Source organism: Recurvomyces mirabilis, assembly GCF_035927965.1.
Source record: "Recurvomyces mirabilis strain CCFEE 5264 chromosome Unknown scaffold_17, whole genome shotgun sequence".
NCBI lineage: Eukaryota > Fungi > Ascomycota > Dothideomycetes > Mycosphaerellales > Teratosphaeriaceae > Recurvomyces > Recurvomyces mirabilis.
The window spans coordinates 65,750-91,262 of NW_027041951.1; the positions used below are offsets into that span (position 1 = coordinate 65,750).

At 53.4% G+C, this 25,513-nt stretch overlaps 13 protein-coding genes across 13 annotated transcripts; 10 read left to right on the top strand and 3 right to left on the bottom strand.

Annotated features, from left to right (window-relative positions):
- Positions 1-457: 457 nt before the first annotated feature.
- On the top strand, positions 458-2,395 carry TIM50 (mitochondrial inner membrane protein required for protein import; the record flags this gene model as incomplete). Its single annotated transcript, XM_064839251.1, has 1 exon — positions 458-2,395. The coding sequence occupies one exon, from the start codon at positions 458-460 to the stop codon at positions 2,393-2,395; it is 1,938 nt and encodes a 645-aa protein (XP_064692993.1).
- A 643-nt stretch (positions 2,396-3,038) lies between these two features.
- Positions 3,039-3,320, top strand: LTS14_006556 (uncharacterized protein; the record flags this gene model as incomplete). Its single annotated transcript, XM_064839252.1, has 2 exons — positions 3,039-3,132; positions 3,184-3,320. 2 exons carry the CDS (start codon positions 3,039-3,041, stop codon positions 3,318-3,320), a joined length of 231 nt encoding a protein of 76 aa, XP_064692994.1.
- Positions 3,321-4,290: 970 nt separating this feature from the next.
- LTS14_006557 (uncharacterized protein) lies at positions 4,291-4,855 on the top strand (the record flags this gene model as incomplete). The annotated part of the gene is made up of 2 exons (XM_064839253.1): positions 4,291-4,598; positions 4,642-4,855. 2 exons carry the CDS (start codon positions 4,291-4,293, stop codon positions 4,853-4,855), a joined length of 522 nt encoding a protein of 173 aa, XP_064692995.1.
- A 624-nt stretch (positions 4,856-5,479) lies between these two features.
- Positions 5,480-6,655, bottom strand: LTS14_006558 (uncharacterized protein; the record flags this gene model as incomplete). Its single annotated transcript, XM_064839254.1, has 2 exons — positions 5,480-6,565; positions 6,629-6,655. The coding sequence occupies 2 exons, from the start codon at positions 6,653-6,655 to the stop codon at positions 5,480-5,482; spliced, it is 1,113 nt and encodes a 370-aa protein (XP_064692996.1).
- Positions 6,656-7,660: 1,005 nt separating this feature from the next.
- On the top strand, positions 7,661-8,911 carry LTS14_006559 (uncharacterized protein; the record flags this gene model as incomplete). Its single annotated transcript, XM_064839255.1, has 3 exons — positions 7,661-8,028; positions 8,075-8,308; positions 8,368-8,911. 3 exons carry the CDS (start codon positions 7,661-7,663, stop codon positions 8,909-8,911), a joined length of 1,146 nt encoding a protein of 381 aa, XP_064692997.1.
- A 1,255-nt stretch (positions 8,912-10,166) lies between these two features.
- LTS14_006560 (uncharacterized protein) lies at positions 10,167-11,780 on the top strand (the record flags this gene model as incomplete). The annotated part of the gene is made up of 3 exons (XM_064839256.1): positions 10,167-10,665; positions 10,724-10,919; positions 10,973-11,780. 3 exons carry the CDS (start codon positions 10,167-10,169, stop codon positions 11,778-11,780), a joined length of 1,503 nt encoding a protein of 500 aa, XP_064692998.1.
- An 855-nt stretch (positions 11,781-12,635) lies between these two features.
- On the top strand, positions 12,636-14,139 carry LTS14_006561 (uncharacterized protein; the record flags this gene model as incomplete). Its single annotated transcript, XM_064839257.1, has 2 exons — positions 12,636-12,809; positions 12,847-14,139. The coding sequence occupies 2 exons, from the start codon at positions 12,636-12,638 to the stop codon at positions 14,137-14,139; spliced, it is 1,467 nt and encodes a 488-aa protein (XP_064692999.1).
- Positions 14,140-14,619: 480 nt separating this feature from the next.
- On the top strand, positions 14,620-15,530 carry LTS14_006562 (uncharacterized protein; the record flags this gene model as incomplete). Its single annotated transcript, XM_064839258.1, has 2 exons — positions 14,620-15,207; positions 15,276-15,530. 2 exons carry the CDS (start codon positions 14,620-14,622, stop codon positions 15,528-15,530), a joined length of 843 nt encoding a protein of 280 aa, XP_064693000.1.
- A 456-nt stretch (positions 15,531-15,986) lies between these two features.
- UGP1 (UTP-glucose-1-phosphate uridylyltransferase) lies at positions 15,987-17,982 on the bottom strand (the record flags this gene model as incomplete). Its single annotated transcript, XM_064839259.1, has 2 exons — positions 15,987-17,450; positions 17,884-17,982. The coding sequence occupies 2 exons, from the start codon at positions 17,980-17,982 to the stop codon at positions 15,987-15,989; spliced, it is 1,563 nt and encodes a 520-aa protein (XP_064693001.1).
- A 1,075-nt stretch (positions 17,983-19,057) lies between these two features.
- On the bottom strand, positions 19,058-20,247 carry LTS14_006564 (uncharacterized protein; the record flags this gene model as incomplete). Its single annotated transcript, XM_064839260.1, has 2 exons — positions 19,058-19,368; positions 19,557-20,247. The coding sequence occupies 2 exons, from the start codon at positions 20,245-20,247 to the stop codon at positions 19,058-19,060; spliced, it is 1,002 nt and encodes a 333-aa protein (XP_064693002.1).
- Positions 20,248-20,954: 707 nt separating this feature from the next.
- On the top strand, positions 20,955-22,163 carry LTS14_006565 (uncharacterized protein; the record flags this gene model as incomplete). Its single annotated transcript, XM_064839261.1, has 1 exon — positions 20,955-22,163. One exon carries the CDS (start codon positions 20,955-20,957, stop codon positions 22,161-22,163), a length of 1,209 nt encoding a protein of 402 aa, XP_064693003.1.
- A 246-nt stretch (positions 22,164-22,409) lies between these two features.
- LTS14_006566 (uncharacterized protein) lies at positions 22,410-23,372 on the top strand (the record flags this gene model as incomplete). Its single annotated transcript, XM_064839262.1, has 1 exon — positions 22,410-23,372. The coding sequence occupies one exon, from the start codon at positions 22,410-22,412 to the stop codon at positions 23,370-23,372; it is 963 nt and encodes a 320-aa protein (XP_064693004.1).
- Positions 23,373-24,598: 1,226 nt separating this feature from the next.
- Positions 24,599-25,223, top strand: LTS14_006567 (uncharacterized protein; the record flags this gene model as incomplete). Its single annotated transcript, XM_064839263.1, has 3 exons — positions 24,599-24,753; positions 24,810-24,928; positions 24,988-25,223. The coding sequence occupies 3 exons, from the start codon at positions 24,599-24,601 to the stop codon at positions 25,221-25,223; spliced, it is 510 nt and encodes a 169-aa protein (XP_064693005.1).
- Between the last annotated feature and the right edge of the window lie 290 nt (positions 25,224-25,513).

Here is a 25,513-nt window from a genome sequence, read left to right on the forward strand (position 1 = left end):
CTATAATGCAGAATAGAAGCAGCATCACGACGTTCTGGTTCCGCCATGTTGGGTGTTGCGGTGCGTATGAGCAGGCCACTGGCCAGTCGAGTATGGGCATCGAGCCGCTGTCGTTTGATCATTGATGCGTAACAGTCATAAGTGGATCATGTCAGATCATATCATATCCTAAATCCAGCTTTGTATGATTGGCCTGGTGGGAAAGCTGGTTTGAGGCTGTAAGTAGTACGATATCGATTTGCAATCATATACGTGGTGATATAGTGGGCTGTTCATTCAGCCAATCATCGCCGACTTGATGCCACTTTAACTTCTGCGGGCGTCGGAGGTGAAGCTCGGTGATGGAGAGGAACGATTATCTCGTACTGGTATATATCATCGTCTGCCTCTTCGACAGAGACAAGATGAAGGCGTGAAGAACCATACTCCGGCAGCACAATAGACGACAACCACAGCAATGCTCCAACGAGCAGCCCTCAGGGCCATCCGACCCTCCTCCACCACCACCACCACCACCACCACCACACCCCTTCACATCACCCGTACAGCATTAACAGCCAGTGCAACCCGAATACGCGCCTACGCCGACCGACCACGAAGACCGCCGCCACCTCCACCAGCATCATCACGACCCGGAGCCCGCCCTCCTCCTCCATCACGACCAGCTCCTCCCAGCGCAACCGCTCGAGCACGACAAACAAGTCCTGGCACAACACTTCCTAAAGATCAGACATGGAAACCCGCAGATGGGATCAAGATGGGCGGAGCAGCAATGCCAAGCGCAGCCAACGCGGCGAATAGAGCAGAAGATGCGAGGCGCGCGAAGACCTCAGTTAATGGCACACGACCAGCGCTTGATGCTACCATCCGTCAAGCACCCCTCGAGCCTGACCCTACACCCATCGAGCCACAAGCACAACGACTAGACGCCGACGAGCCAGCGACGGGAAGCCTAAGAGGTCGCGTACAAGATGCGCAAGCCCAAGCCGAAAACACCCCTCCACCACCCGAAGCCTCCGCCCCCACTGAACCAGAACCCTTCGCGACAGGACCTCTACCAGATCTACGACAAGGCATCCCCAGCACCTTCGACATCGAATTTGGTCAGAAGACTCAGGACCAAACAAGGGAAGAACGACCCAGCAAACAAACCGACGGCATGGACCCAAGCTCCACCACCCCCAAGGACCGCAGACAAGACGGTGAATCCAACCGCTCCTACGACCGCTCCGCCTACGAAACCTCCCTCGATCGCCGCCGCGCTCAAATGGCCAATTGGTTGTATGCGGGCATCCTCGCCAGCATAGTAACCGGAACATTCTACCTCGCCCGCCCCTTCAACGCGCGAGAAGAAGTCCCCACCGGCCTGCCACCAGATGAGATAACTGGCTGGGCTCCAGGCAAAATGTATGCGCGTCTGCGAGCACGAATGGGAAGTCAGATGGGCTATTACACCGAACCGACCTTCCCGAAACTCCTCCCCGAAATCCCGGAGGCGCAGCGGCAACCCTACACCCTTGTTTTGAGTCTGGAGGATTTGTTGATCCACAACACCTGGGATCGGGAACATGGATACCGGACTGCGAAACGGCCGGGAATCGATTACTTCATCCTTTACTTGTCGCAATACTACGAGCTCGTGCTCTTCACTTCCGCCCCGATCAGTATCGCCGACCCGATTATCAAGAAATTGGATCCCTTCCACTTCATCATGTGGCCTTTGGGTAGGGAAGCGACGAAATACGAGAATGGCCAGTACATCAAAGACCTCTCCTACCTCAATCGTCCGCTCAGCAAGACATTGATCCTCGATACGGTAAAAGGCCACGTGGCCAACCAACCCGAAAACGCCATCATCCTCCCGAAATGGACGGGCGATAAAGGTGATCCTCGAGCCGGGGATTTGGTGAGATTGATCCCCTTCCTGGAGAATCTCGCGGCCATGGGAACCGAAGATGTCAGACCAGTCTTGAAATCCTTCGAAGGCAAAGAAATCCACCAGGAATTCGCGGCGCGAGAGGCCGAAGCCCGCCGCCTCTTCAACGCGCAATACGCCTCGGAACAATCCCGGCGGCCGAAACTCTCCCTCGGCAGCCTCGCGGGCGCTCTAGGCGTCAAATCCACCCCTGGAATGGGCGGCGGGATGGTTCTTGCGGACGGGCAGACAGTAAGCGAGGGTTTCGCCAAAGGGAAAATGTTATCCGATCAGATTCGGGAGCAGGGGCAGAGGCAGTATGAGGCGATTGAGACGCAGATTAGGGAACATGGGGCGGAATGGTTGAAGGAAGAAGAGGAGGAGATTAGACGGCAGATGGAGAGTGGGATGCGGGATATGAAGCAAGGGGCGCTTGGGTGGTTTGGTGGTGGTGCTGGGAAGGGGGAGGGAGGGAAGTAGATGTCGTGGGAAGTTGATGGTTTTGGGATGAAATGATGGGTTCTTCCGAGACAAGGGCGGTGTGATCTTAGCGGGGGAGCGTACATCGGCTACATGGCATCAGCTGAGCTTGCACTCTCTCCGTGGCTGCTGGGGACAATGGTGAAGGACAGAGGGAAAGGTGGAGTCTGGTGGGTGGGGGGTGCATCTCTTCGCTCTCTGTTGTAAGTATGATGGACACAAACAAAAAGGTTCCCCTGGCCGCCTTCAAGCATGTATGGCTTGGCGATCGGATTGTTCTGTATTGTATTGTATTGTATCGCTTTCTATCTTTTATGCACCTGCCATATCAAGCAATACCATTGTCGGTGGTATTTGATGATGCTGCTACTACTAATACTCTAGGTGATGTGGGCTGATCAAACGCACCATCAGAGCGATGATGGGGGGTTAATGAGGTGATGAGGAGGCTAATTCGCTACTTCGGTCAAGAGCGGATGTTGCGTGGGTCTTATCTCCCGCAGGACCGCATGATGCATTCCCTCGAGACATAAAATATAGTAGTAGTGGGTGGCATTGTGTAGACTTGCTTCCACGCTAACGGCAGTGCCTTGGGTCCGAGGACCTCACGAACTCGAGTCCTTTGCTCCATCATGGGACAACGATGCCATCGGACTCTGTCCACAGCTCACTCGAGACCGCGCTCGTCGTTGCATCAATCCAGATCTGGCCACCACAGGAGTATCGAAACGAGACAAGTTAGTGAGCGGGCTGTCTGTGAGCATGCGGGTCACTGACTATGACACCAGAATGGAAGCGCGCCACGCACGAAACGGCGCCAAGGGACGCCAAGCAGCGAGCTTTGCCCATCGAAGGAAAACCCAAGGTCGTAGCACTCGCAGGCACTCGCATGCTATATGCGATGTGCGGACAGACGGGTGTATAAGCATCAGTACCAGGAGGATGGCAGATCTCTTCCAAGTTCCTCGAAATGGCTATCCTCCTCGCAGCTATCTCCTGAATCATCGCGGAAGGCCTCCAGGCGGATCCAGCGATCACGCTACTGTCCAGGCGTGGACAACCCTTTACCGCCAGGCAGGCAGCAGCAGAGCTCTGGTGTGCGAGCAACACGTTGCAGCAGGCCGGCACGCCCCTGCTCCTGTGATTTCGGTTGCCGTTTGCGACAAGTCGCGAATCCTGCAGATGGGAAGAGAGAATGCCGGCTGTGCTGCAGGTGCCCGAAGTCATGCAGCCATCGCAACAGTGCCACATTTGGTCGACGTTTGCGTCCGTGAGCCCATCCGTCTGCCTGGACCAGAGCTTCGGGTGCTGTAGAGACGGTTGGGATCGGCATTATGCTCCAGCCAAATTGTGACAGGTCGTAAGCTCCAGCAACGTCAAGCTGCAGGTATCCATAGCCTTTCTGTGCTTGATAACACAACTAACGATTCCGATTGCAAGACAGACAACACCTCTCTGATGCTGCTTCCTCCTTCACCCATGTAGACTCCGGTGCTGGGGGTGATGTGTGGCCTGACCAGTCCATCTCCGGGTACAGTGGTGAGAAGATCTGCGCACTCCTGGCCAGCACGCCTCGCTTCTGGAAAACCGGTGCTGGAGCTGCCTTTGGAGGGACATCGAAGCTGCAGGTACCCGCGGCACTGTCTGCGCATACTCCGGGCTGTTGCATGGTACTATAACCGCTGCCAGCTGTTGGCGTTGACGTGTCTTCCAACCCGCCGCCCTTATGTTCCTACATCCGATCTCCATCGCCCAAACTTTTCTTCATGCCAGTCTGAACACCATCGTCAACCAAACCACCCTCACACCCTTTTCATGCTCGAACGCAAACCAGCAACATCCGCACAGGAACAATGGCACCAACCACAAACCCATCTCCAGCCCAACTCAGTCAAATGCTAGGTGGAGGACCCACCTGCATCGTTATCATCCACCCTCCGGCCTGGACAGGAGAGGAGCCAGCCTACGTCGTCTCAGCAACGACACCTCTCCAGCTTTCAACCAATGCTTGGCAACCACTCCCTCTAGTCTCAAGCCTCGGCATCGATCTCCTCTACGCCAAGCCGGACCAGAGCCAACACCCCCTGTTCACAGTCGGTAGCGATGCCAACACCGCCCTCGCGGCCTTCACCATGGATTGCGATCCCGCCTCCGCTTCTTTCGGCAAATCTCGTCGTACAGCCACAGGCGGCGTCGCTTTCAAGTTCGCGGACAATGACAAGAAGCTCTCCAAGGCCGTGCTGCAGCCACTCGAAAAAATATATTGACAAACGTCTCTCTACCATCAAATCCAAGCTCGCAGGGCCAGACGGCGTCACTGCGACAGCGGACGAGTACGGCAAATTGGGACCGCAGGCTTTCAAGGTCGTCTTCGAGCGATATCGTGCTGAGCAGGTCAAGCGGGATCCTGGTATGGGCTGGGAGGACTTCGAGTGTCCCGTCACCGTGGCAGGGCCGTGATCGTTTCCATCAACGCTGGAACGGTGGCATGCAGGATCTGAACGGTTGTGGGCCGCTAATGGTACCTCATTGGTGTAAGTGTCAGAGAAGCTTTCCCTTGTTGTGGAGCTAAGTGCTTGTAGGTCAATTCACGCTGCTGCGACGTGCAGGGTGGCAGGAATGATTGCACCTGGCTCTTACGTATTATGGGCGCGTTGGCATGGCCGGAGGATGTCATGAGTGCGAAGATGCAGTTGTCCTGATCGTCCATCTAATCTACTGTAGCACATGTAGGATAGCCTCCAGTGGGAGAGTCCTTTCGTTCATCATCCGGTGGTATCAATGCCTGTTTTCAGAAGTTGGGTCAATCATCGGCGGCCAAGAACGACGTGAGCATGCACATTGTAGCCTGAGCTGTTGGCCTACATAACGTAATTTGCACTCTGCTGCAGCTTTACAGCTTCTGATCCTCTTAATGCTGAGAGTGCTGATTCTTTGAGCACCTGATGCTGGATGCGAAGTAGATCTGCTGACAGTGTAAAACTAGTCCTGTAGTCCTCTCGTATGGCTGTGTTGGCTGCACGTCCGCAAGTCTACCATCTTCCTCCAGTCTGCTCGAAGTAGAACGCCTGATAACAGCACTCACTATCCTTCTGTGACCGTAAAGTTCTCTTCCCGTACTGCTCTATTTCGTCTCATCGGCCCACTGATAATCCACCATACCTGACCCACGGCCACTATCCCGTTCGTCAGCCATGTTGTCCAACGCGGCAAGGCATACCAGTTGATACCAAGTATCTTCTTGGTTGCCGCCGGCTGTAGAACGTCTCCATGATTCAGCAGAGGACCGATGAGCCGGAGCGACAAATTGTTCGCGTTCCAAGTGAAACCAAGGAATACTTTCTGCCCGAGGAGAACACGCAAAGTGCTCCTGAGCATGAATAGTATCAAGAGCAGCATAGCTTTCTCTGCCCCAAATGCGACCCAGACCCTCCAGGATTGAGTCCTGCCAGGGGTACGGCCGCGATTGGCGAAAGAAGCCGCCATCCAATTCATGACTTTCGAGCCCGCGTAGCTGAAAGCCGCAACGCTCGTGAAGATTTTCCAGCCTACGGCAGATTCTTGGATCCAGTCCATGCTGTTCTTGCTTGTGAGGAAGCGGGCGAAGAACAGTAGAGCGCTGTCCGCGGCTGCCGCTGTCAGGGTAGGGAGCAAAATGGCGAGGTAGTATGATGATGGCAGGGTATGTCGAGTACAAGGCTTTCGTTGCTGCTGAGCTCGTGAAGACAGTGTCGCCTTCTCAGCTTCTGAGCTGTCAATTTCGCCACTCTCGATCCTTGGCTGACCAGGCTCAGCAGCCGTCTCGAGCTTTGGAACCGATCCGGGCGTACTGTCTTCGACTTTGTTGTCTTGGAGGATCAAGCAATTCTCATTATGCTCCTTCACAATAAATTCGACACCGGCACTGAAGATAGCTAGTGCTCCCGAACCAGACAGAAGAGCTGCGTAAGAGGCCATCAATATCCAGAAGACTCCGTCCGCAGAAGATGCCGCGACAGCCCAGGACCATAGAGGCTGTGTGATAGCGTAGCAGACGGTGGTCTTGAGGCCAGCTAGCCATCGTTTCCGCTGAGGTGTAGGTGGTCCCGTAGGGGAACTGGGTGGAGTCAAGATCCAGAAGTCGAACAGTACGAGATAATCAGTCAGAAGTGCTGCGAGAACGAAAATGTTCTGGCCACGTTAGTCGTTGTACAGTAGTCATCAGGCTTGTAACCACAGCCAAATCGAGCATACCGTGAGTGTGTTGCTTAATGTCTCCATCGTTATGGGCGCATCGACGAGCGAAGTAATTCGAGAGCGAGGTCAACGTGTCCGTCAAGAGTTGAGATGATTATGTACTGAAGTATACTTCCTGCTATAAATGAATAGCTTCCCGTAGCTGTTACGAAGGACGTGGCGGAGCACGACGATCGAGCCGCAAGGCTCTGCGGCCTCAAATGTTGGAACATGTGCCATCCACTCTGCATAGCCGATTTCTTCGTGTAGCTCTCCCAGACATCAGCTCAAAACCCGGCCTCAGGTTCCTCGCCATAAGTTGTGAAGGATGAAGATGGCAAATAAACCTATCGTCAGTGGGAGATGGAGATGGACCACTGCTACGCTAGCGCTCTGCGCGGCCGCATGCGGCCGCGCTTGTCTCGAGTACATCTAGGGCGTGAAAAGCTGCCATTGACAAGAGAAGGCATGACTCACATGTCAATTGATATCATGAGAGCAAGCATCTCCATTTCAGCACAACCCGTGTGGATGTTCCTGAACACCTATGACTATTGCTACGACCTAAGGATCTAGCTCCTAATACTCGACATCATGGCTACTCAAACAACAACAATAGAAATCGAGCTAGACACAATTCGCCTCTCAGAACATGCCCAACATGTCGCGAGCAGGCCCTCGCTCTCCTCTTCGAGCAGATCTGAAACCGCTCCACTACCTCCACTTCCGGCCACTACCCTGTCTGCCAACCGTTCAATCATAGTAATCACGACTCTCTCCGGCGTGAACTTCCTGAATTCCATCTCCAACGGCATGATAACTGTAGCCCTGCCCGCGATCGCTGCCGATCTACTACTAATGGACAGTCTTCTCGTCTGGCCGACATCCGTCTTGTCCTTGACCAGCGGCTCTTGCGTTTTGATCGCAGGCGCGGTAGCGGATGTGCTCGGTCCTCGGGGCATGAATCTGGCAGGATGTCTACTAATGGGCGCTTTCATCTTGGGATGTGGTCTTGCGCAGACAGGGATCCAGCTCGTGCTCTTTCGAGCCATGCAAGGTATCGCTAACGCCATGACGGTGCCGACTAGTATATCCATCGTCTCGACTTCCGTGGCCGATGGCAAACCAAGGAATCTGGGTTTTGCATGTCTTGGTTTATCGCAACCACTTGGCTTCTCGGTCGGGCTGGTTCTCGGAGGTGTCTTTGTGGATACACTCGGGTGGAGGTCTGGATTCTACATTGGAGGCGGGCTGAGCTTTCTTCTGTTTGTCATGGCTATCTGGGCTCTACCTTCGCCTCCACCCGCTGCTCCTACGCTTTCACAGAAGTCAACCTTGCAACGGCTAGTGCAAGATGTTGACTGGGTAGGCGCTGGCATAGCTTGTACCTCTATAGCTCTATTCTCATTTGTCTTAGCGTGAGTAAAGCCGACTTACCTGATGACACCTGCTAACCACAAACAGTATGCTCTCCTCAGAAATAGACAACATACGTCGCGCCAGCAATATCATCTTACTCGTATTCAGCGTCGCCTTGGCGCCCGCCTTCGCTTTCTGGATGAACAGGCAAGAGAAGCGAAACAAGCCCGCTTTGATCCCAAACAGCATCTGGAAGAATTCGGCTTTCACAAGTATCTGCCTCATGGTACTTCTAGTGTACGGTGTGCAGAACAGCATTGAGCTCTTCTCCAGTCTTTTGTGAGTGATCTCACCTCATTCCGATGCTTCCCACCTTTACTGAGAGTAGCATTCAAAAGCTTCCAAAAAGTCCAATTTACATCGGCTCTAGGGGCCTCCCTCCGTCTCCTCCCCAACCTCCTTTGCGGCGTCGCCATAGAGCTGATCACAGGCCTCATCATCAACAAAGTCCCCGCTATGGTCGCGGTCTTAGCCTCTGCCGCCTTGGCCGCCATTGCGCCTCTACTAATGGCCATCATCAACCCCAAGTGGCCCTACTGGTACGACGCCTTTCCCGCTCAGATCCTTGCGCCCGTCAGTGGCGACGTCCTCTTCACAGTAGGACTCATCATAGTATCTGCGTCATTCCCACCCCAGACACAAGGGTTGGCCGGTGCCGTGTTCAATACTGTTGCGCAGATTGGGACGTCTATTGGGCTGACGGTACTGAGTGTGATCTCTACTGCGGTCACGAAGGAGAATGGTAGTGAGGAGTCTGTGCCAGCGATCATGAAGGGATATCGGGCTAGCTTTTGGACATTGTTTGCTATGATGATCTTGGCTACAGGTATTGGAGGCGTAGGGTTGCGAAAGTTGGGCAAGGTGGGTGAGAAGAGGGATTAGGCGTTCACAGAAGTACGTATTGGAGTATGCATACTAACCAGCAATCCGTACACCATGCTGCCGCAGCGACCATCGCACTGCAGTACTTGTAGCACTGCGTAACTCCGTACCCAGATGTGTGATAGATAGCAACGCTTAGCGCGCCGCGATCGCCGTCCCAGAGATTTGTTACCATTACATTGTGTATGCGGTCGCCGATTAGCTTTTTCGTCAGCAGCCACGCGATAAGCAACATATCTAGCATTCTCGTGGGCGCCTCTACTTTCTGTCAATGGCTTTTAATCATCTGCTATCAAGCCTTTAGGAAATGCATATCTGATACGCGGCATATTTGCAAAAGTCAAGCCGTTACTATGTGGGTCGTGGATTGCTTGTCTTCGCTAGCATCGCGTGGAGAGAAAGCTTGGCTCGGAGGTCGCTCATCGGCGTCTCTGGTGCTGCTACTTGCTCCAAGTCGGGTGGCACAACAGCTCAACCATCGCCGACTGTCACAGTTCGACACTGAACAAGGACGCGCTGCTCAGCTCGTACTTGCCGTAATATGGTATAGCATAGTGAGAGGGTCTCACCATATTCAAATCATCCTTACCTTCGTCCAGCCACCCACGTTCTCTGCGAAACAGCAAACCTGTCAAATCGGAAGGCCGCATCGGCTGCAACAGGGATACCAGCCGCATCATGCAACTGATAAGGAAACCCATCCCTGTTGGCTAAACACCAACATCCCACCGCAAAGCTCGGAGCACCTGCTCTCGCTAAGCAATAGACTTGGCCTTGTTCAGACCTCGAGGCAGTGAGCTTAATTCTGATTAACATCACCATCCTCTAATCGCCGTGAAGATACCATAGATCCGGCATCGCGATTGGTCAGATGGCGATATCTCCATATCGTGTGCCATGCGACCACATGGGCAGAAGGCGAAGTGAAGATGGACTGACCCACCCAAGCGGTCTCGACCTGCAGGAAGAAGCGAGTGTCGTGCATTGTTGGAAGCGAAGACGAGAAGCTCCCTTGTCCGTTGCAATGGTAAAGTAGAAATAGACATCTTCCCTCGTCCAGCACAGCCCCTGTCGCACCTTTCGTTTGCTTCACTCGTCAGCTGCAGGCGGAGGATTCGAGCTTCGGGTGCTCTTGTGCAACACATTATTAAACGGCACCCGCGCTCTTCTTTGTTTGCATCTCGCAAGCTGCGGGCCATATAGATCGGAGCTCCGCCTTGCTTGTGGCAGATCAACCCTCCTACAACATACAACAATGTCCGCGGATCAGCTGGCGGCGCTGGAGACTCCAGCCTGGCTCGACACTGGCAACAATGCCTGGCAACTGACAGCTGCATCTCTCGTCGCGCTCCAATCAGTGCCCGGACTATGTGTACTCTACGCCGGTCTGGTCAAGAAGAAGTGGGCCATCAACAGCATGTTCATGGTATTCTACGCCTTCGCTAGCGTCCTCATATGCTGGGTCATCTGGGCATACAAAATCGGCTTCGGCCAATACATGCTGCCTTTCGCCGGAAGGCCAGGACCTGTCCTTACGATGGACGAGGTGATCGTACAGTCCACGCTGCCCAGCGCCAACGTCTCGCAGAACTTTCCGAAGGCCACGATGATCTACTTCCAGTTTGTCTTCGCTGCTATCACTCTCGCTCTCATCGCGGGCGCGTACTTGGCGCGCATGAGCTTCCGAGCCTGGATGCTTTTCGTGCCGCTCTGGCTTACCTTCAGCTACTGCATTGGCGCCTACAGCTTGTGGGGTGAGAACACACGCTTCAGAGTCAATTCAGTCACGAGCACGAGCTAACAATCTTCCAGGTGGCGGCTTCCTCTTTCAGATGGGTGTCATGGACTACTCAGGTGGCTACGTGATTCACTTGTCCTCTGGCACAGCAGGTTTTGTGGGTGCGTGGTGGATTGGTCCAAGACTCAAGCAAGACCGCGAGAACTTTCAGCCCAACAATATCTTGCTCGCGATGGTTGGAGCAGGTATTTTGTGGATCGGCTGGAACGGGTATGTCACACGACAAGTTCGGACCAGCGTGCTCTTGCTAACTAGCCTGCCAGCTTCAATGGTGGTGATCCTTACGCCGCTTCGCCAGACGCCGGTGTTGCGGTCCTTCACACGAATTTGTGCACTGCTGTCTCCATGCTTACCTGGACATGTATGGACATCATCTTCTACAAGAAGCCCAGCATCATTGGTGCCATCAACGGCATGATCACAGGCCTAGTCGGTATCACTCCTGCTGCTGGTTTCGTCGCTGGCTGGGGAGCCATCATCATTGGTATCTGCACCGGCATCATCCCCTGGATTAGCATGAACATTGCTGGCAAGAAATGGAGCCTCTTCACCCATCATGTCGATGATGCCCTCGGCATCACACATACGCACATGGTGGCAGGTACCCTCGGTGGCTTCCTGACTGGTCTCTTCGCCACCCAAACCGGCTCCTACGCCTTTGGCCTAACGACAGACGGTGGTGCAATTATGGGCAGAGGCAAGCAAGTCTGGCTCCAAATCGTCGGCGCCCTCTTCATCATCGGCTGGAACCTCGTCTGGACGTCTCTGATCATGTGTTTCATCAAGTACGTCTGCCGCATTCCACTGCGCATGACCGAGGAAGAGCTGTTGATCGGCGACGATGCTATTCACGGAGAGGAGGCATATAGCTTTTATGACGACGTCTCAGGTCTCGTGCCATCGCGTACGACCGAGATGAGGGCAGCAGATATGTTGGAGCGCATTCACCATCATGGTGATAAGCATGAGACTACCGTCCTACATGGGCAAGATTTGGAGTCTGGCATGCCGGAGAGTGTGCGAGGGACGGAGAACGGAGGACATTTGGACGACGAGATCAAGCAAGATTAAGCCGCCTAGCCGTTCTTTGTGCATTGATCGTTCCTTAGCCTGTGTTAGGGTGCTCGAGAGACAACAGCTTGCGTTCATACTTCTGTATGATGCACCATGCCTTACTTTTGCCAGTCCATTTCCCACTTGAAATGGTACATGCGGTGTCTACTTTCCTCGTACACCCGGCTGAATTGGCTGGCTCGAGAGTGGAGACACTTTTGATTGGCGTTCAGCGTCTCCCCAACGCGGAGTCTCTCTTCGCCTGTGACTCAGCTGTCTACTTTCTCAACCTAACACCGTCACGATGCATATGTGCCTCACTCTCAACTGCTCTTTCGCTGCACTTCTCACTGCACTTTGTGTGCTGCGAGACCAGCATTATGCCAGCGAAAAGTGGCAGGCGTGAGCGTAAGCTGCCTGTCCAGCAGCTTACAATTCTGTGTACGACCAACTAAGAAGATCGAAGGTTTGTAATGTGCATGGGCTGACAAAAGTAACAGCATTATGTCGCTTCGCAGAGCCATTGGCGAGCACATCGCTGTTTCCGTACTTGCCAGAGATGATCGGGTATCTGGGTGTACCTCAGGACGACATAGGTAAATGGGCAGGCATCGCAGCGGCTGTGTTCAGTGTGAGCCAAGCTACCATGGCCATACCTTTTGGTCGCTTGGTACGCCTGTCATGAATCTAAAGGCGAGAAACTCCGCTGATTGTACGACAGTACGTGGAGACATCTCCTACGTGCTTTCACAGCACAGTCCGAGCACGAACATCTAGGTTGCTTGCATTCGTACCTCATATCTCTACTAACTTCCCCTCAGCTCCGACATCTACGGGCGAAAGATCGCCATTTTGATAGGTCTCGAAGCCACAATGCTCGCCACTCTACTCTGGGGCTTCAGCAGGACACTATGGATGGCTATCCTTGCACGAGCTCTCCAGGGTGCAGCTAATGGCGATGTTGGCATAATACGTACGACTGTTGCGGAGATGGTGCCTTTCAGGGAGCTTCAGCCTCGAGCATTTTCGGTGCGACTGCCCTCAAGTGTAAGTGGAGACGTGTTTGGAAGCTGACCACATCTAGATCATGCCACTCATTTGGACTTTTGGAGCCATTGCAGGTCCTGCACTTGGCGGCGCACTTGCTAATCCACTCAATGTGCAGCCCGGCGAGAAGATTGAGCATCCAAACTTTCTCCAGCGATACCCGTATGCACTTCCCAATCTCATCTGTGCTGGGTTCTTCACCTTTGGCATCACAGTGGGCGTGCTCTTCTTGGAAGAAACTCTGGAGACGTTGAAAAACAAGCGAGACTACGGCTTGAGACTGGGCGATAAGCTGAAGAGCCTGGCCAGGTCACATGTCGTAAAAGCAGAGCAAGTCCTTGGACTGAGAAGGGCCTCACAACGACAACCAGAAGATGAACCATTCCTGGACGATGTTCAACGTAGCAAAGACCTGCCAGAGCAACAGCCAAAGCTTCCCAAGCAAGCAGCTCCGTCGATTAAAGAGATCTTGACGAAGCAGTCAATATACAACATCCTCTCCTACGCTTTGCTCGCGCTTCACAATATGGCGTACGATCAGCTCCTGCCAGTCTACATGTCGTATCCCTCCTTACAGTCTGACTCGCCTTACATCACCAAGCCGAGCACGGACAGCCCATTTCTGCGATTTGCTGGAGGCTTTGGACTTACTCATACACAGATAGGAGCCATCTCAGCAGTCTATGGAGTCGTCAGCGTGGTCGTCCAGATCTTCTTCTACCCAATGATCGCCAGACGCTTGGGAGTACTTTACTGCCTGAAGTGCGTCAATTGCTTCTTTCCGTTTGTTTACTTCCTCATGCCTTTCACGGCTCTACTGCCCAATCAAAGGTGGCAGATCGGCGTCTGCTTCGTTATCATGGAGCTCAAGGCCATATGTGCGATCTTCGCATTCCCATGCAGCTCGATCATGATCACGAACTCGGCTTCCAGCTTGCGGGTTTTGGGAACACTCAACGGTGCCGTGACTACGACATCAGCGATTGGACGTGCTATAGGTCCGGCTGTAATAGGCGGCGTGTTTACTCTTGGGGTGAAGCGGGGGTATATTGTTGCGGCATGGTGGGTCATGGCTACGTTTGCGGTGTTGGGAGCCATTCCGGTCTTTTGGCTAGTCGAGGGCAAAGGGTTTGCAAGCGAAGAGCACGAGGCCGATGGGGAGGTGGTGGATGATGAAGACGATCGACTACGAGAGGAGGGTCTGGAGGGAGGTGCCGAAGCCGCTGGCCAACTGCCAATCTTGATACCCAACAAGCAACAGAACGAGGAAGAGCCAGTGGCCGATGCGAACGACGATCATACAAGTCTGCTGACCAAGAGTGGAAAGTAGTTTCGGGGGCATTTATGGAGTGGAGTCGCAGTAATGGCTTTGGCAGCTGTATTTGACAGCTCAATCCGGCATGGCACCCGACTTGGGTGTTCTAGGTGTGTCGCCATACTGAGGATATCTCGAGTCCGCATAGATGGTGCAGGATAAAGGGTTGGTTGCATTGCATAGCGTAAGCGTTTCCTGCTTTCAACATCAGAATGCCATAGACTAGCAGCAAAATCGCCTATTATCATGACCGATAGAATGGCATCAAGGAGTGTTGTTCTCAAAGCCTATCATGAACACATTTGCCCAGAACGTCTTTGCATCGTTTCATGATCCCACATATTGTCCGTGCGTAACAAATTTCAAACTTCACGTTAAAAGGCAGGCACAATTTCATCAACCTCTTCACCATGCTCACAACGCTGGAAGCCAAATAGACTGCTCGAATGTCCTTTGACCCACCAACAAGGAAGAGTCAAATCTGAAGTTCACGATATGGAGCTCCACGAAGATCAAGACGCCATCTCAATCCGCCACCTTCAGCTTCCCCACGGCGTGATCGCACCTGATATCTGGTCAAAATTCAAGGACCAGCCAGTCCTCCTGAACATCAAATTAGAATTGAAGAATACCTTCACATCAGCCGCAAGTCTAGACGAGCTCGATGAATCCACAATCCACTACGGCATCCTAGCCAAGAAGATCCGAGCAGCATCACAACAGGACCAAACACTCTCACAGCTTTTGACAGCCGTACACGATGTCATCACGTCCATGGGCCGCAAAGAATCCGGACGCTTTATCCTAGCCCGGAGTGAGATCGAGGTGGAGATGCCGAAGGCGAGTATGCATGGCGAAGGGGCAACACTACTGCGGACGATGACATGCGACAAGCTTGGAAAACAGCAGGAGGAAACGAATCTCTTCAGCATCAAAGACGTCAAGATCATGACGCTCGTGGGTGTGAATGCGATCGAACGGAGTGCCAGACAGCCTGTGGTGGCGAACATGACTCTCAGTACAAGTTCACTGCAGACTGAGGGCATGAATTCATTCTTCGAGCTGGAGGGGAAAGTGGTACAGGTCAGTTTACCATCATCACCTACTTCCCCCAAAGTTTCGTCCATGCCTTTCGTGCTAACGATCCATAGATAATCCAACACACAGCCTTCGAAACCCTAGAATCACTAGCCGACCACACAGTCAAAGAACTACAAACGCAACTGCTCGGTAGCAGTTTTCCTGGGAGTCAGATACGACTCCATCTTGCGAAACCGCGAGCAATCGCCTTCGCCGACGCACCTGCTGTAGAGGTATCACGACGGACGCTTGGCCCTCCAATCACTTCTGCATTGCAGCAGACGTCAGAAGTACCAGTAATGCAGGTTATCAGGCCGTACGCTTGAGTAATGAACCGGGAGGATCGGTGATGTTCAGTCCGGGGGCGCGAGGCAAAGACGTATGCGCGAGCGATTCCAGGTATCTAGCTTACTTGCCGCATTGCTCGAAGGGACTCAGAGACCGCTTATGTTCCCACTTGCTCTATCTGAGATGCGAACCTACACGCTGGAGAGAAGAGAAACATAGCTGCGTACGGCTTTGGTCAGCTTTGATAGAAAGAGATGAGAGATGAGCAAGATGAGTGGCACGTGAGGAGGGAAAGTCTGCTCATATTCGAGGACCATTATTCATTTCCATGCTCTACCTTTGATACAGACCACACCAGCCCAGCCAGTGAGCCGCAAAAACTCGCATATATCTATGTTCAATTCCTCATCGCTTTCTCTGTTCAGCTGATGCCCACACACACACACGCACACACAGAGAGGACTTCCGACCTCTAACCTCTCGGCCAAGAGCATCTAATGCTCCAACAACCTCAAACTCCCCTGCACAACCACATTCTCCAGGATGGAACCCGGCGGGACATCAATCGTGCTCCCCTCCGTAGCCACAATAATCACCGTCCCCTTAAGCACGACCCCACGGCCAAGGTTAACCGCACCAGTAATAGTGAGATGATCGAGCTCCAAAATCTTCGGGATCGAAGGAATCCGGCCCTGGAACTGCGAGACCTTCTTGAAGTCACTGCCGAGCTTGATCAGAGGAGCCGGGCCGAAACGGCTGGGATCCATCATGAGCTGGCCGTGCTTGAGGGTGTAGAGGTCCGACTTGACGAGCATGAGATCCGAGCAAGTCTTGACGGGCAAGAAACGCCTGCGCGGGACGTTGACGCCGTGGGCGTTGTGGAAGTGCTTGATAGCCGCACCGACCGCAGTCTCGAGCTGAATGACGGAGATGTCCGCCTCGCCCTTCTTGTCTGCGGGGATGCTCTTGCCGTTGGGGATGATTTCCATCGCCAACTCGTTCTGCTCCACCACGCGCTTGACGGCGCGGAGGTTCATCCAGATGTTGTTGGTGTTGAAGTACTTGAATTTCTTAATCGACTTAAATTCGTTGACGTACTGCTTGGGCACCTGAGCGATTTCGAGGAGACGGGCTTGGCCTTCGTAGTCGATGATTGTGCCACCCTTGACGTCGGCCTTGGTCTTGTCTGTCAACTCCATGATGTACTCTGCTCTTGTCTCGACCATGTGCTGCAGAATGTTGAGGTCGACGACGGCGCCGAGGTTGTCGGCGTTGGAGAGGAAGAGGATTTCGATGCCGCGGTCGAGCAGTTTGTCGAGGATGCCGGAGTTGTAGAGGGACTCGAAGACGTCACCGTGGCCCGGAGGGTACCAGTCGGAGATCTGGGATTCGGAGCTCTTGGGTGCTGGGAGGAGAGAGTCCTTGAGGACACGTGGGAAGCGGGACTGGTTGAAGGTCATGATGTCGATGTTGTGGCCCTCGTACTTCTTGATGATGTTTGCGGTGTCTTTGTCGGTGTTGAACGAGTTCATGAGCACCATGGGGACGTTGACATCGTATGTGCGGTTGAGGAACTCGATCTGGCGGACGGAAAGATCGAGGAAGGACATGCCGTCACGAACTTCAATGACGGACTTGGGACCGACACAGCCCATGGATGTACCAAGACCGCCGTTGAGCTTGAGCACAGCGAGCTTGCTGAGGAAGTCGACAGACTCGGTGTTGCCAAGGCTGTTGTAGTCGACGACCTGCTCTGGCTTTGGTGGTGCGATCTTGCTCCAGTCGATCTCGTTGCCTTTGGCCTTGTCGTTCAAGTAGCGACGGAAGAGAGCAAAGAAGTTGTCCATCTCAGTCTCGAAACGCTTCTTCTCTTGTGGGTCCTTGACAGAGTCTGAGAGGTTGTTGAGGGCATTGCGCATCTGGGAGGCGGCGACGGATGTGGAGGTGTTTTCGAACGCCTGTAACTTTGTGTAAGCTGATGTTCTTGGGTGACGTATCTCTGCCGGCGGGCTGTCCTCTGTTGGTGCAGGCCAGACGCCTAGCGTAGGGCCAATGCCTCGCAGATCGTGATATCCTGCCATTGCCCAGTCAGGGACACATGCGGTCGGACGGCTGGTCAAATATCAGCAGCCAGCGGCCGCTCTTAGTCAGAAGACAGACAAGCTACAGCTGGTGGATCCTATCAAAGCTCCGCCAGTGTGCAGGCATGCGAAGACTTTTTGGAGCCATCTGGTGTCTTGGCACGATTTTCGGGTTGTCCTTGCCTGATACGCCAGTCCGGCTCTGGAAGAACAAAGACATCCCTTCCATAGATACCTTTCAGACCTTGCTGGTGACCTCCATGCTCGCAACATCTGTCCAGTATGCCCAGAGGAAGAGAAATGGACTCACCACATGTGATTGGGACTTTGCGTGGTGCTTCTCGCCCTCGGCGCCATTGGCACCGGATTTCAAGTGCGACGGCACCGCGCTCTTTGCTGTGCTAGCCATGATGTCGTCTGTGGCAGCGGTGTGTGTGGTGGGTGTATCGGAATTGCTGTAAACTAGTCAGAAGATGTTGAGAGCAGGAGAAAGTTCGATTCAAGAACTCACATTGGAAGTGGGGTCAATGGCGTGCCAGAAACGTGGCAGGCACAAGGTAAGTCGTCTGCTGATGATCACCACGACCGGGAGAAGTCGTACGGATGTAAGTGAGGAGTTTGACAAGAGTCAATGGATGAGAAGATGGGAAGTGCACAGCGTAAACACAGTGCAGACCGGCGGTCACAAATGATTTTGTAGAGAGAGCTGCACCACCCCCCGCTACGGCATGAACCCTGGAGAGCCCCAACAGCAGACTTCCGCCTTCTCAACCAGAGATTCTACTCTCAGCTTAGCCTGTTCACCCTGGATACTATTTCCAGCCCGTGCCATCTCTCGTACCTGGCAGATTTCTTGCCGAAAGTATCTCCGACCCTCTCTCCGTTGCTAGAACAAATCTTTCTTCTTGTCTGTGAGAGGCGATGTTGCTGATACAGGCACGCCACCGCCGGCTGTGGTCTTAGCGGCGGCAGTCATATTGAGGATCTACGTGCTAGTATTCTGCTGGGAGCTTCACCGACATGGCTTCATCAATTGCCTATCAGCTGCACATTCCACGGCCATGTCCTCTCATGAGATGCTGATAAGCTGGGAAGAGAGGGCGTGCAATACGTCAGACTGCGATCCATCGTAGGTCAATCCCACGACCCTCGCAAGCATACGACAAGTAGCAGACTGCAGAGAAGACGAACATCAGAAATTCGTAGCCGTCTGTCAAACTCCCGGCCGGATCTGCACGCGATTTTCGCCACGAGCCGGGCAGAATGCAGCACGTGGGGCCAATAAGTGGTGAATCGCGGTTGAAACCTCCTGCGTCCAACAATACGACCATCACACCGCAACATGAGCGACACAGGTATCGTGAGATATTATTCGTCTCCAAGTTCTGCCAACGAAGCAGTCCGTCTGCTCCCGGTACGTTGCCAACGTCAAACGAAATCAACTGTACAACTTTCGCCGCACAGACCTGTGTCTGTCCTCCTAGTCAAGACGAAACGGTAGCAGTCACACACTCAGCTTCAGTGCTGGTGCTGCATGTTCCATCGACAGTACTAACAGGAAAATCATCGTCTTCCCGATTCAGCCCCTCGACTTCCGACTTCCACGTTTCATTCATACCAGACTTCAAGAAATCCGCCACGTATTTCGGGGTCAGCGACGTCTCATTCAAAGTGTGGTTCGCGAGCCGCTGCCTAATAGGCAGCGGAAGCCTGGCCAGATCCATTGCCGCGGGCTCGGGCAATTCGTCGAATAAAGATGCCAAAGCCAGCTCGATGGCGAAGAGGGCGTAATTATCTGCGTTATGGAGGGCGATGCTCGGAGCTTCGATTGCCAGGATCTAAGCATTCGCCGCACCGTAGGCGGAAGCGTTGTGCGGGCCCCAGGTCGTGTTGTCCCGCTATGGAGCATTGTCCAGCACTATTGAGAGCAGCGTAAGCATGTAATGTGCAGAGCTGAGTAGGCTTTTCAGGAGTCCAGCTTACCTATCTTTTGGCCTGCTGAGACGATGACATGCGCTGATTCGTGTATCACTGCGGCTGCAGTAGTAAGTCTGCCGTGACGGACACGTTCCCATCGCCCTGACCACTGCGACTTCAATCCTCGCCAGGTTCCGAGTTTGGTGAAAAAGGCTTCGCAGAATATGATGCGTGGAGCTTGCTTGTCGACATGGAAAACCTCCTTCTCGGCATCGAAATTCGTATCGACGTAGGCAGCCACGCTGCCACCGCCGTAAAGATCCCTGAAGTCAGCACCGCATGCTGCTTGGGAGACACAGGCATAAAGCGTGTTCTCCTCTCGCAACAGCTCGTTGATATGCTTGTTTTGCTCGACCAGCGCGGTCATGTTGTCAAGCCCATCCGAAGTGCTCTGCAGCGTCATTGCGCCAAACCACCGTTCAATCAAGGCAGCAATATGCGCAGGCCTGAGAGCCTTGAACTCTGAGTCTTGCAACGGCAGTTCCCAGGCTTCGCTCGGGTATTTTGTCGTACTGGTATCGCTGGAGCAGATTGTCTTCTCGAGTGCGGCGATCACCAGGTCTGTAATTTTGATCCCGTCTGCCAGCGCTGTATCTAAGCTTTTTTGATGAGAGGCAGAGCAGTTCTGGTATCTCGCATTTGTTGGCGTGGCTCTCAGCGCCAGCATAAGTGCAGAAGCTATCGTGGTGAACTTCATGATAGCGGTACAACATGTCGAGTGATATGGAAGTGAAGGAAATGTGAGCAGAGGCAGAACATATTAGGTGGTGCATTGTCGTTTTCTCGAAAGTAGCTAGTCAGCATATATTCGCTGACAGGAGTCCGCGAGCAGGAGCGGGAGTAATGGTCATCGTTCTGCAGCTCCTAGGACACGGGGCCAAGCTGTGGTGGTAGACATGTGCACTCGCGCGCTCTTCGATAGACATCAAGATGCTCTATCCTGTGCGAACATGTCAACCAGTCATCGCCGGGGTGGCTCGAGACATTCACCGGGTGGTTCGACGTGTCAAGCATATAGTATCGGCTCAAAAGTAAAGTCATCTCAGATCGTAGCGAAGACAGTATACTTTCAAACTGGCACGAAAATCACAGAGGATACGAATTCCTTTGTGGCAGGGTTCGCCCAGTCTATTCGGATTGTCCGGCAGGTGCTCACAATCGCTTGGGAGTCTTTGTACGAGGTCGTGCGCAGTATGGCCAGAGTGACAGCAGCAGCCGCTCGGCCAGAGACGACGATTCAAACGTGGTAGTTGGGGTAAGTTAATGCTCGCGAGGGAACCTGACAGGAGACGCGCCTTCCCCAAAAACTCGTTGCCTCGGCTCTTTCTCAGGCTACATTCAACATTGTATGACATCTTCGGCTGATCAGATCCACTCACTACATCAGCTCATGCGCTCATTGCAATGCTGAATGGAATTACATCTCGCGCAAACACACTCAAGAGTCTGTCATCATTGCCAATCTGCTTAGCCATTCGATCTATCACCACTTCGCAACCTTTACTCAGTAAGCAAGAAGATAAACAATTAACAGAAGCACTACGAGGCCAGACCGAGTCCAACGGAGGCAATCCGATGGCGAAGAAGGAGCCCTCGATCCCGCGACCAAGCGCCAGCGTACTACTTGTCTCACCTAACAACCAAGTCCTTCTCTTGCAACGAGTGAAGCAATCCTCATCCTTCCCGTCAGCACACGTCTTCCCCGGTGGCAACGTCTCGACCTTTCACGATGGCGAACCGGCTGCCCCTGAGTCGCCGGAACGACATATAGACAGCGAAGTCTACCGTATGGCCGCTGTTCGGGAGACGTTCGAGGAGTCTGGGATCCTGCTCGCACGCAACAATGGCTTCGGCAGGTTACTGGAAGTGTCAGATGCCGAGCGAGACGAGGGACGTCGGCTTGTACATGGCAACAAAGTACCATTTACCAAGTGGCTGTCACAGAAAGGTGGACGGGCAGATCTAGAAGGACTGGTGCCTTTCACGAGATGGGTGACGCCGACGAATGTGCCTAAGCGCTTCACGACACAAATGTACTTGTACTTCCTACCTACCTTGAACTCGACGCCACTATCAGAAGCCGCATCGCAGGACGACGATGAAGCGGAAGTACGCATTCCGGTACCTACCACCGATGGTGGGCTCGAGCATACCAATGCAAGATGGTTGCCAGCATCAGCCTGGCTTCGCCTAGCCCAAGAAGGCCGCATAATCTTGTTCCCGCCACAATTCTTCCTCCTCCACCAGGTGGCTCAGCACTTCGACAATCTCTCAAGTCCCACAGCATACGGTTCGATCTCGCGGGAAAGCATACCGCGAGATGAGCTCGAAGCTCGACGGAAACGCTTGTCTGACTTCGTCAAGACTGGCGATCCGCCGTGGACGGAGAAGTGCATTTCGCCTTCTGTCCAGCCGCGCCGAGATGGTAAGCGGAGGGAGGATGGCAGGGTAGTGCTCGGGCTAAATCGACCTGGGCCAGAGCTCGAAGCGTCGAAGACTGGACGGAAAGGAGTGGTGGAGCAGTGTGTGTTGGTAGACTTCAAGAAGGATGGGCCGAGGAGGTTGGCCGTGATCTCGAGGGAGGAGGCGATGGGAGGGGAGTCGAAGTTGTAGAGAAGTGTGTACACTGTAAACAAGTTCAGTCAAATCTCGCGGCCCTCTTCGCTTCCGATCTTCGTGATTCGCTGAGCATAGTTATGTGATGGGAGAAGTTAAATAGGGTCTGGCGTGTCGTTGTATCGCAACTTCCAACCTCAAAGCACCTCGGTCCCCAGGCAACATTCACATGTTTACGACTCATCACATGTACTTGACACAGAGCCTTCAAACTTTGTATAGCTCACACAATGGATGCCAACCATGCCACCCCCTCAGCAGCCAGTCGCGAGGAAAGCAACGATAAAGAAAGCCAAAGCAGACTTCAAATCTCGCGGCCAACCCACCATCTCCACCAGCGAGCGAAAGCAGCTCCTACGTGATGTAGAGCTCGATCGGCGAGCATGGGGCATTGAACAGCGCGAGAAGAAGAAAGCTGAGTCCACGCTGAGGAAGAAGCAGGAGCGCGAGAGGAGGGAGAAGGATGATCGTGCAAGGGTGCAGATGGGGACGCAGATGAGGTGTGATCGGTTTGGGTATAAAAGTAGTCAATTTCATTTGGGAAAGTTCTTTGGGGCGGCGGCTGGGATGACGGAGCAGGAGGGAGAGATCAGTGTGGCTGCAGTGATGGTCGAGGAGGTGGAAGAGGAGGATATGTTTGGCGATGATGGGGTGGACGACGATACGCTTCTGGAGGCTTTGGGAGCACCTCACCTCAGGCTTGATGCTGGAGAAAGCGAATCTAAACATGCTGAGGGCGAAAGCATACGCTCCGTGGATGAGCCATCCCCACAGGCCGTGTCGGTATTTGCAGACAACAGCTCATCTAACGACGACATGATGCTGGATTTCTGGAATGAGCTTGGTAGCAGCACCCAGATTGCTCGTGAGCTGGCAGATGATGATCCTGAGCCCAAGTACCAGCCCAAAGCATACCAGACACCATTTCCGCGCCCAGAGGCAGTCAACAGGAAGGAGCGTGGTACCGTCGATGTGGTGTTAGCATCCAGATCTGACAGTCATATATTTGCACGAGAGCTTATGCCTCCTCCACCACTGCCATCGAAGGTAGCGAGACCAAACCTGCCAATACGAGGTCTACAGGCTCGTCAGAAGCCGCCAGCAATGGAACATCCCCCGACCGTGGCTGTATCAGGCTTCACGATGAGCGAGCTCGAAGACTTTGTAGATGACGATCTTCAGCTCACCCAAGTGGCTCCTGGCTGAGGTTGCGGCATACGATGGACTGGCATAGACTACTTTCCAACAAGCCACCGTGGTTCATTGAGCAACAAAGAACGCTGCAGTTGAGAGTCTAGCTACGTCGATCCTCATTCGAGTTCATTGTCCTCGCATTGACAAAGACCGCTTCTCCTCAGAACAGATCGACTCCGTCCTTCGAGCATTTGTAGCGGACTTCTATACACATTGAGTATAGTCACCATAGCTCTGGCGGCAGAATCCTTTGACGGGTACGGCCAAGTCGTGCGCGTGGAAGTCGACACAGACCGCGAAATTCCATGGCGATGGCTACATATTCGTGGCAGAGACAAAGCCTCTTGAGGCACGAGTATACTGCCGCGAGATGACATTGGCAAGGGGCCGCATCTCGTACAAGTCAAGGTACGTTCTTTCACCCCGCCATATTAAGCTGGTATTGACCCACATGTGCAGCTCCGCAGGACTGGCAATACGATTGGATATAGCGTTCCTCGGGAGATTCTGGAAGAGGCGAAAGCCTATAGGTCTGACTCGGCGCTCAAACCCTGGACAGATGAGCCGTACAACATACGTCAAGTACTGCAAGGTGCTCACGAGATGGTACTCGAGCAATTCCCGCTTATACCGTCATATTCAGTGAATTCGATAGCCGAGGAGTTCAGGCAAAAGCGTGTTACGCCCAGGAAAGCAGAGATCGAAGAGGCAGTGGTTGCACATGCGCAGAAAAGCTATACGAGCTTCGTGTACAGCCTTCAAAATCTTGGCGAACGAGAAGCTGATGTGCTCAAGCTGATTAGGAAAAGAATACGGGAGGTGCTTGAGTCGTGGCTACCACGGGATGTCCTGAGCAGTAGATTGTGGTCGATCTTCAGAACATATCGTTTGGAGGAAGAGACACAGGATGCGCCTTTGACTACTCTGACCAACTTTGACGGAGCGGAGTCGTTAGGTAATATCAGCTCATATGAGCCTAGGAGGTTACCTGAACTCTGCAAATGCGAGAATCGCCCTTCTCTTTCACTGGCTTTAGCACCACGTGCTCGTGGGATCCTGTCGCTCCTGCCTTCACTGCAAGTCGTGCCTTCTATGAACGCTTGTTCATCGGCTGGTCACGCGCTTCCGTGAATTACCTCAAGTATTGTTCTCTCCCCTCCAGAACCGCAGACTCGACTACACAAACACCTCTCAGACACAACCAGCAATCTACCACAATTCGAGAAACGACCACAACCATGAAGCTCCTCACACTCCTTCTCATCCTTTTCGGCATCGCCGTCTCCGCCATCCCAGTCAATTTCATGACCCCAACCGACAGTGCTCTTCAACCACGCATGACAGGGTGTCAGAATGCTCAGTGCTGGGACTACCAGGGCATCTGTACCAACAAGTAAGTCGTGTGTATGCGGCTGTATTGCGTTACGCGCCAATCACTGACACCATCAGCGGCGATTCCACTTCCGACAAGAACATCCAAGTCTTCATCAGCTCCTTCTGCACCAGGTACGACGGTCACATGCTTAATGCCGGCACCAACCTGACGCAATACGGTGACCATGGCGGGAGTAAGTACACCGTCCTCACCTCTAGTTGAGCTCAAGATTAGTTACTAACACTTCGGTAGTCAAAGGCTTCCTGGCGGTGCGCAACTACGCCAGTGATGGGGCCTGGCTCATGGATATGAACCTTTGCATGACTGGATTTGGCGACGTCTTGAAGAAATGTGAGCCCAACGGCGCTGGCACGGATACCAAGGGTGGCTACATCTGGATGGCATACAAGCAGTTGACGTTCGTCATCGGGATCAACGGCAATGCTCCTACTACATTCTGCAACATCTTCTGGACCAATTTCTGCTAGATTGAGGGCCAGCAAGTATGTGGGTGGGGAGTAGGATGAATCGACGAACAGCAACCTCAGGCAGGACTTTACTCTACCAGACCTAGCACGTAGTGAATTTCAATGAGGTCGATGCATGATCCGTCGGTTGAGGCATTCTCCCATATGATCGATTCTCTTGCCATCCTTGCCTGTTTCGCCGGCCACGCTATCTTGCAGGTGCAAGTTCTTGTGAGAAGCGTCCGCTACCTTTCAACGGCGAAGGAGTATCTATGTGAGTGTTTCTTCACATACCCGGGCCGCTGAATTAT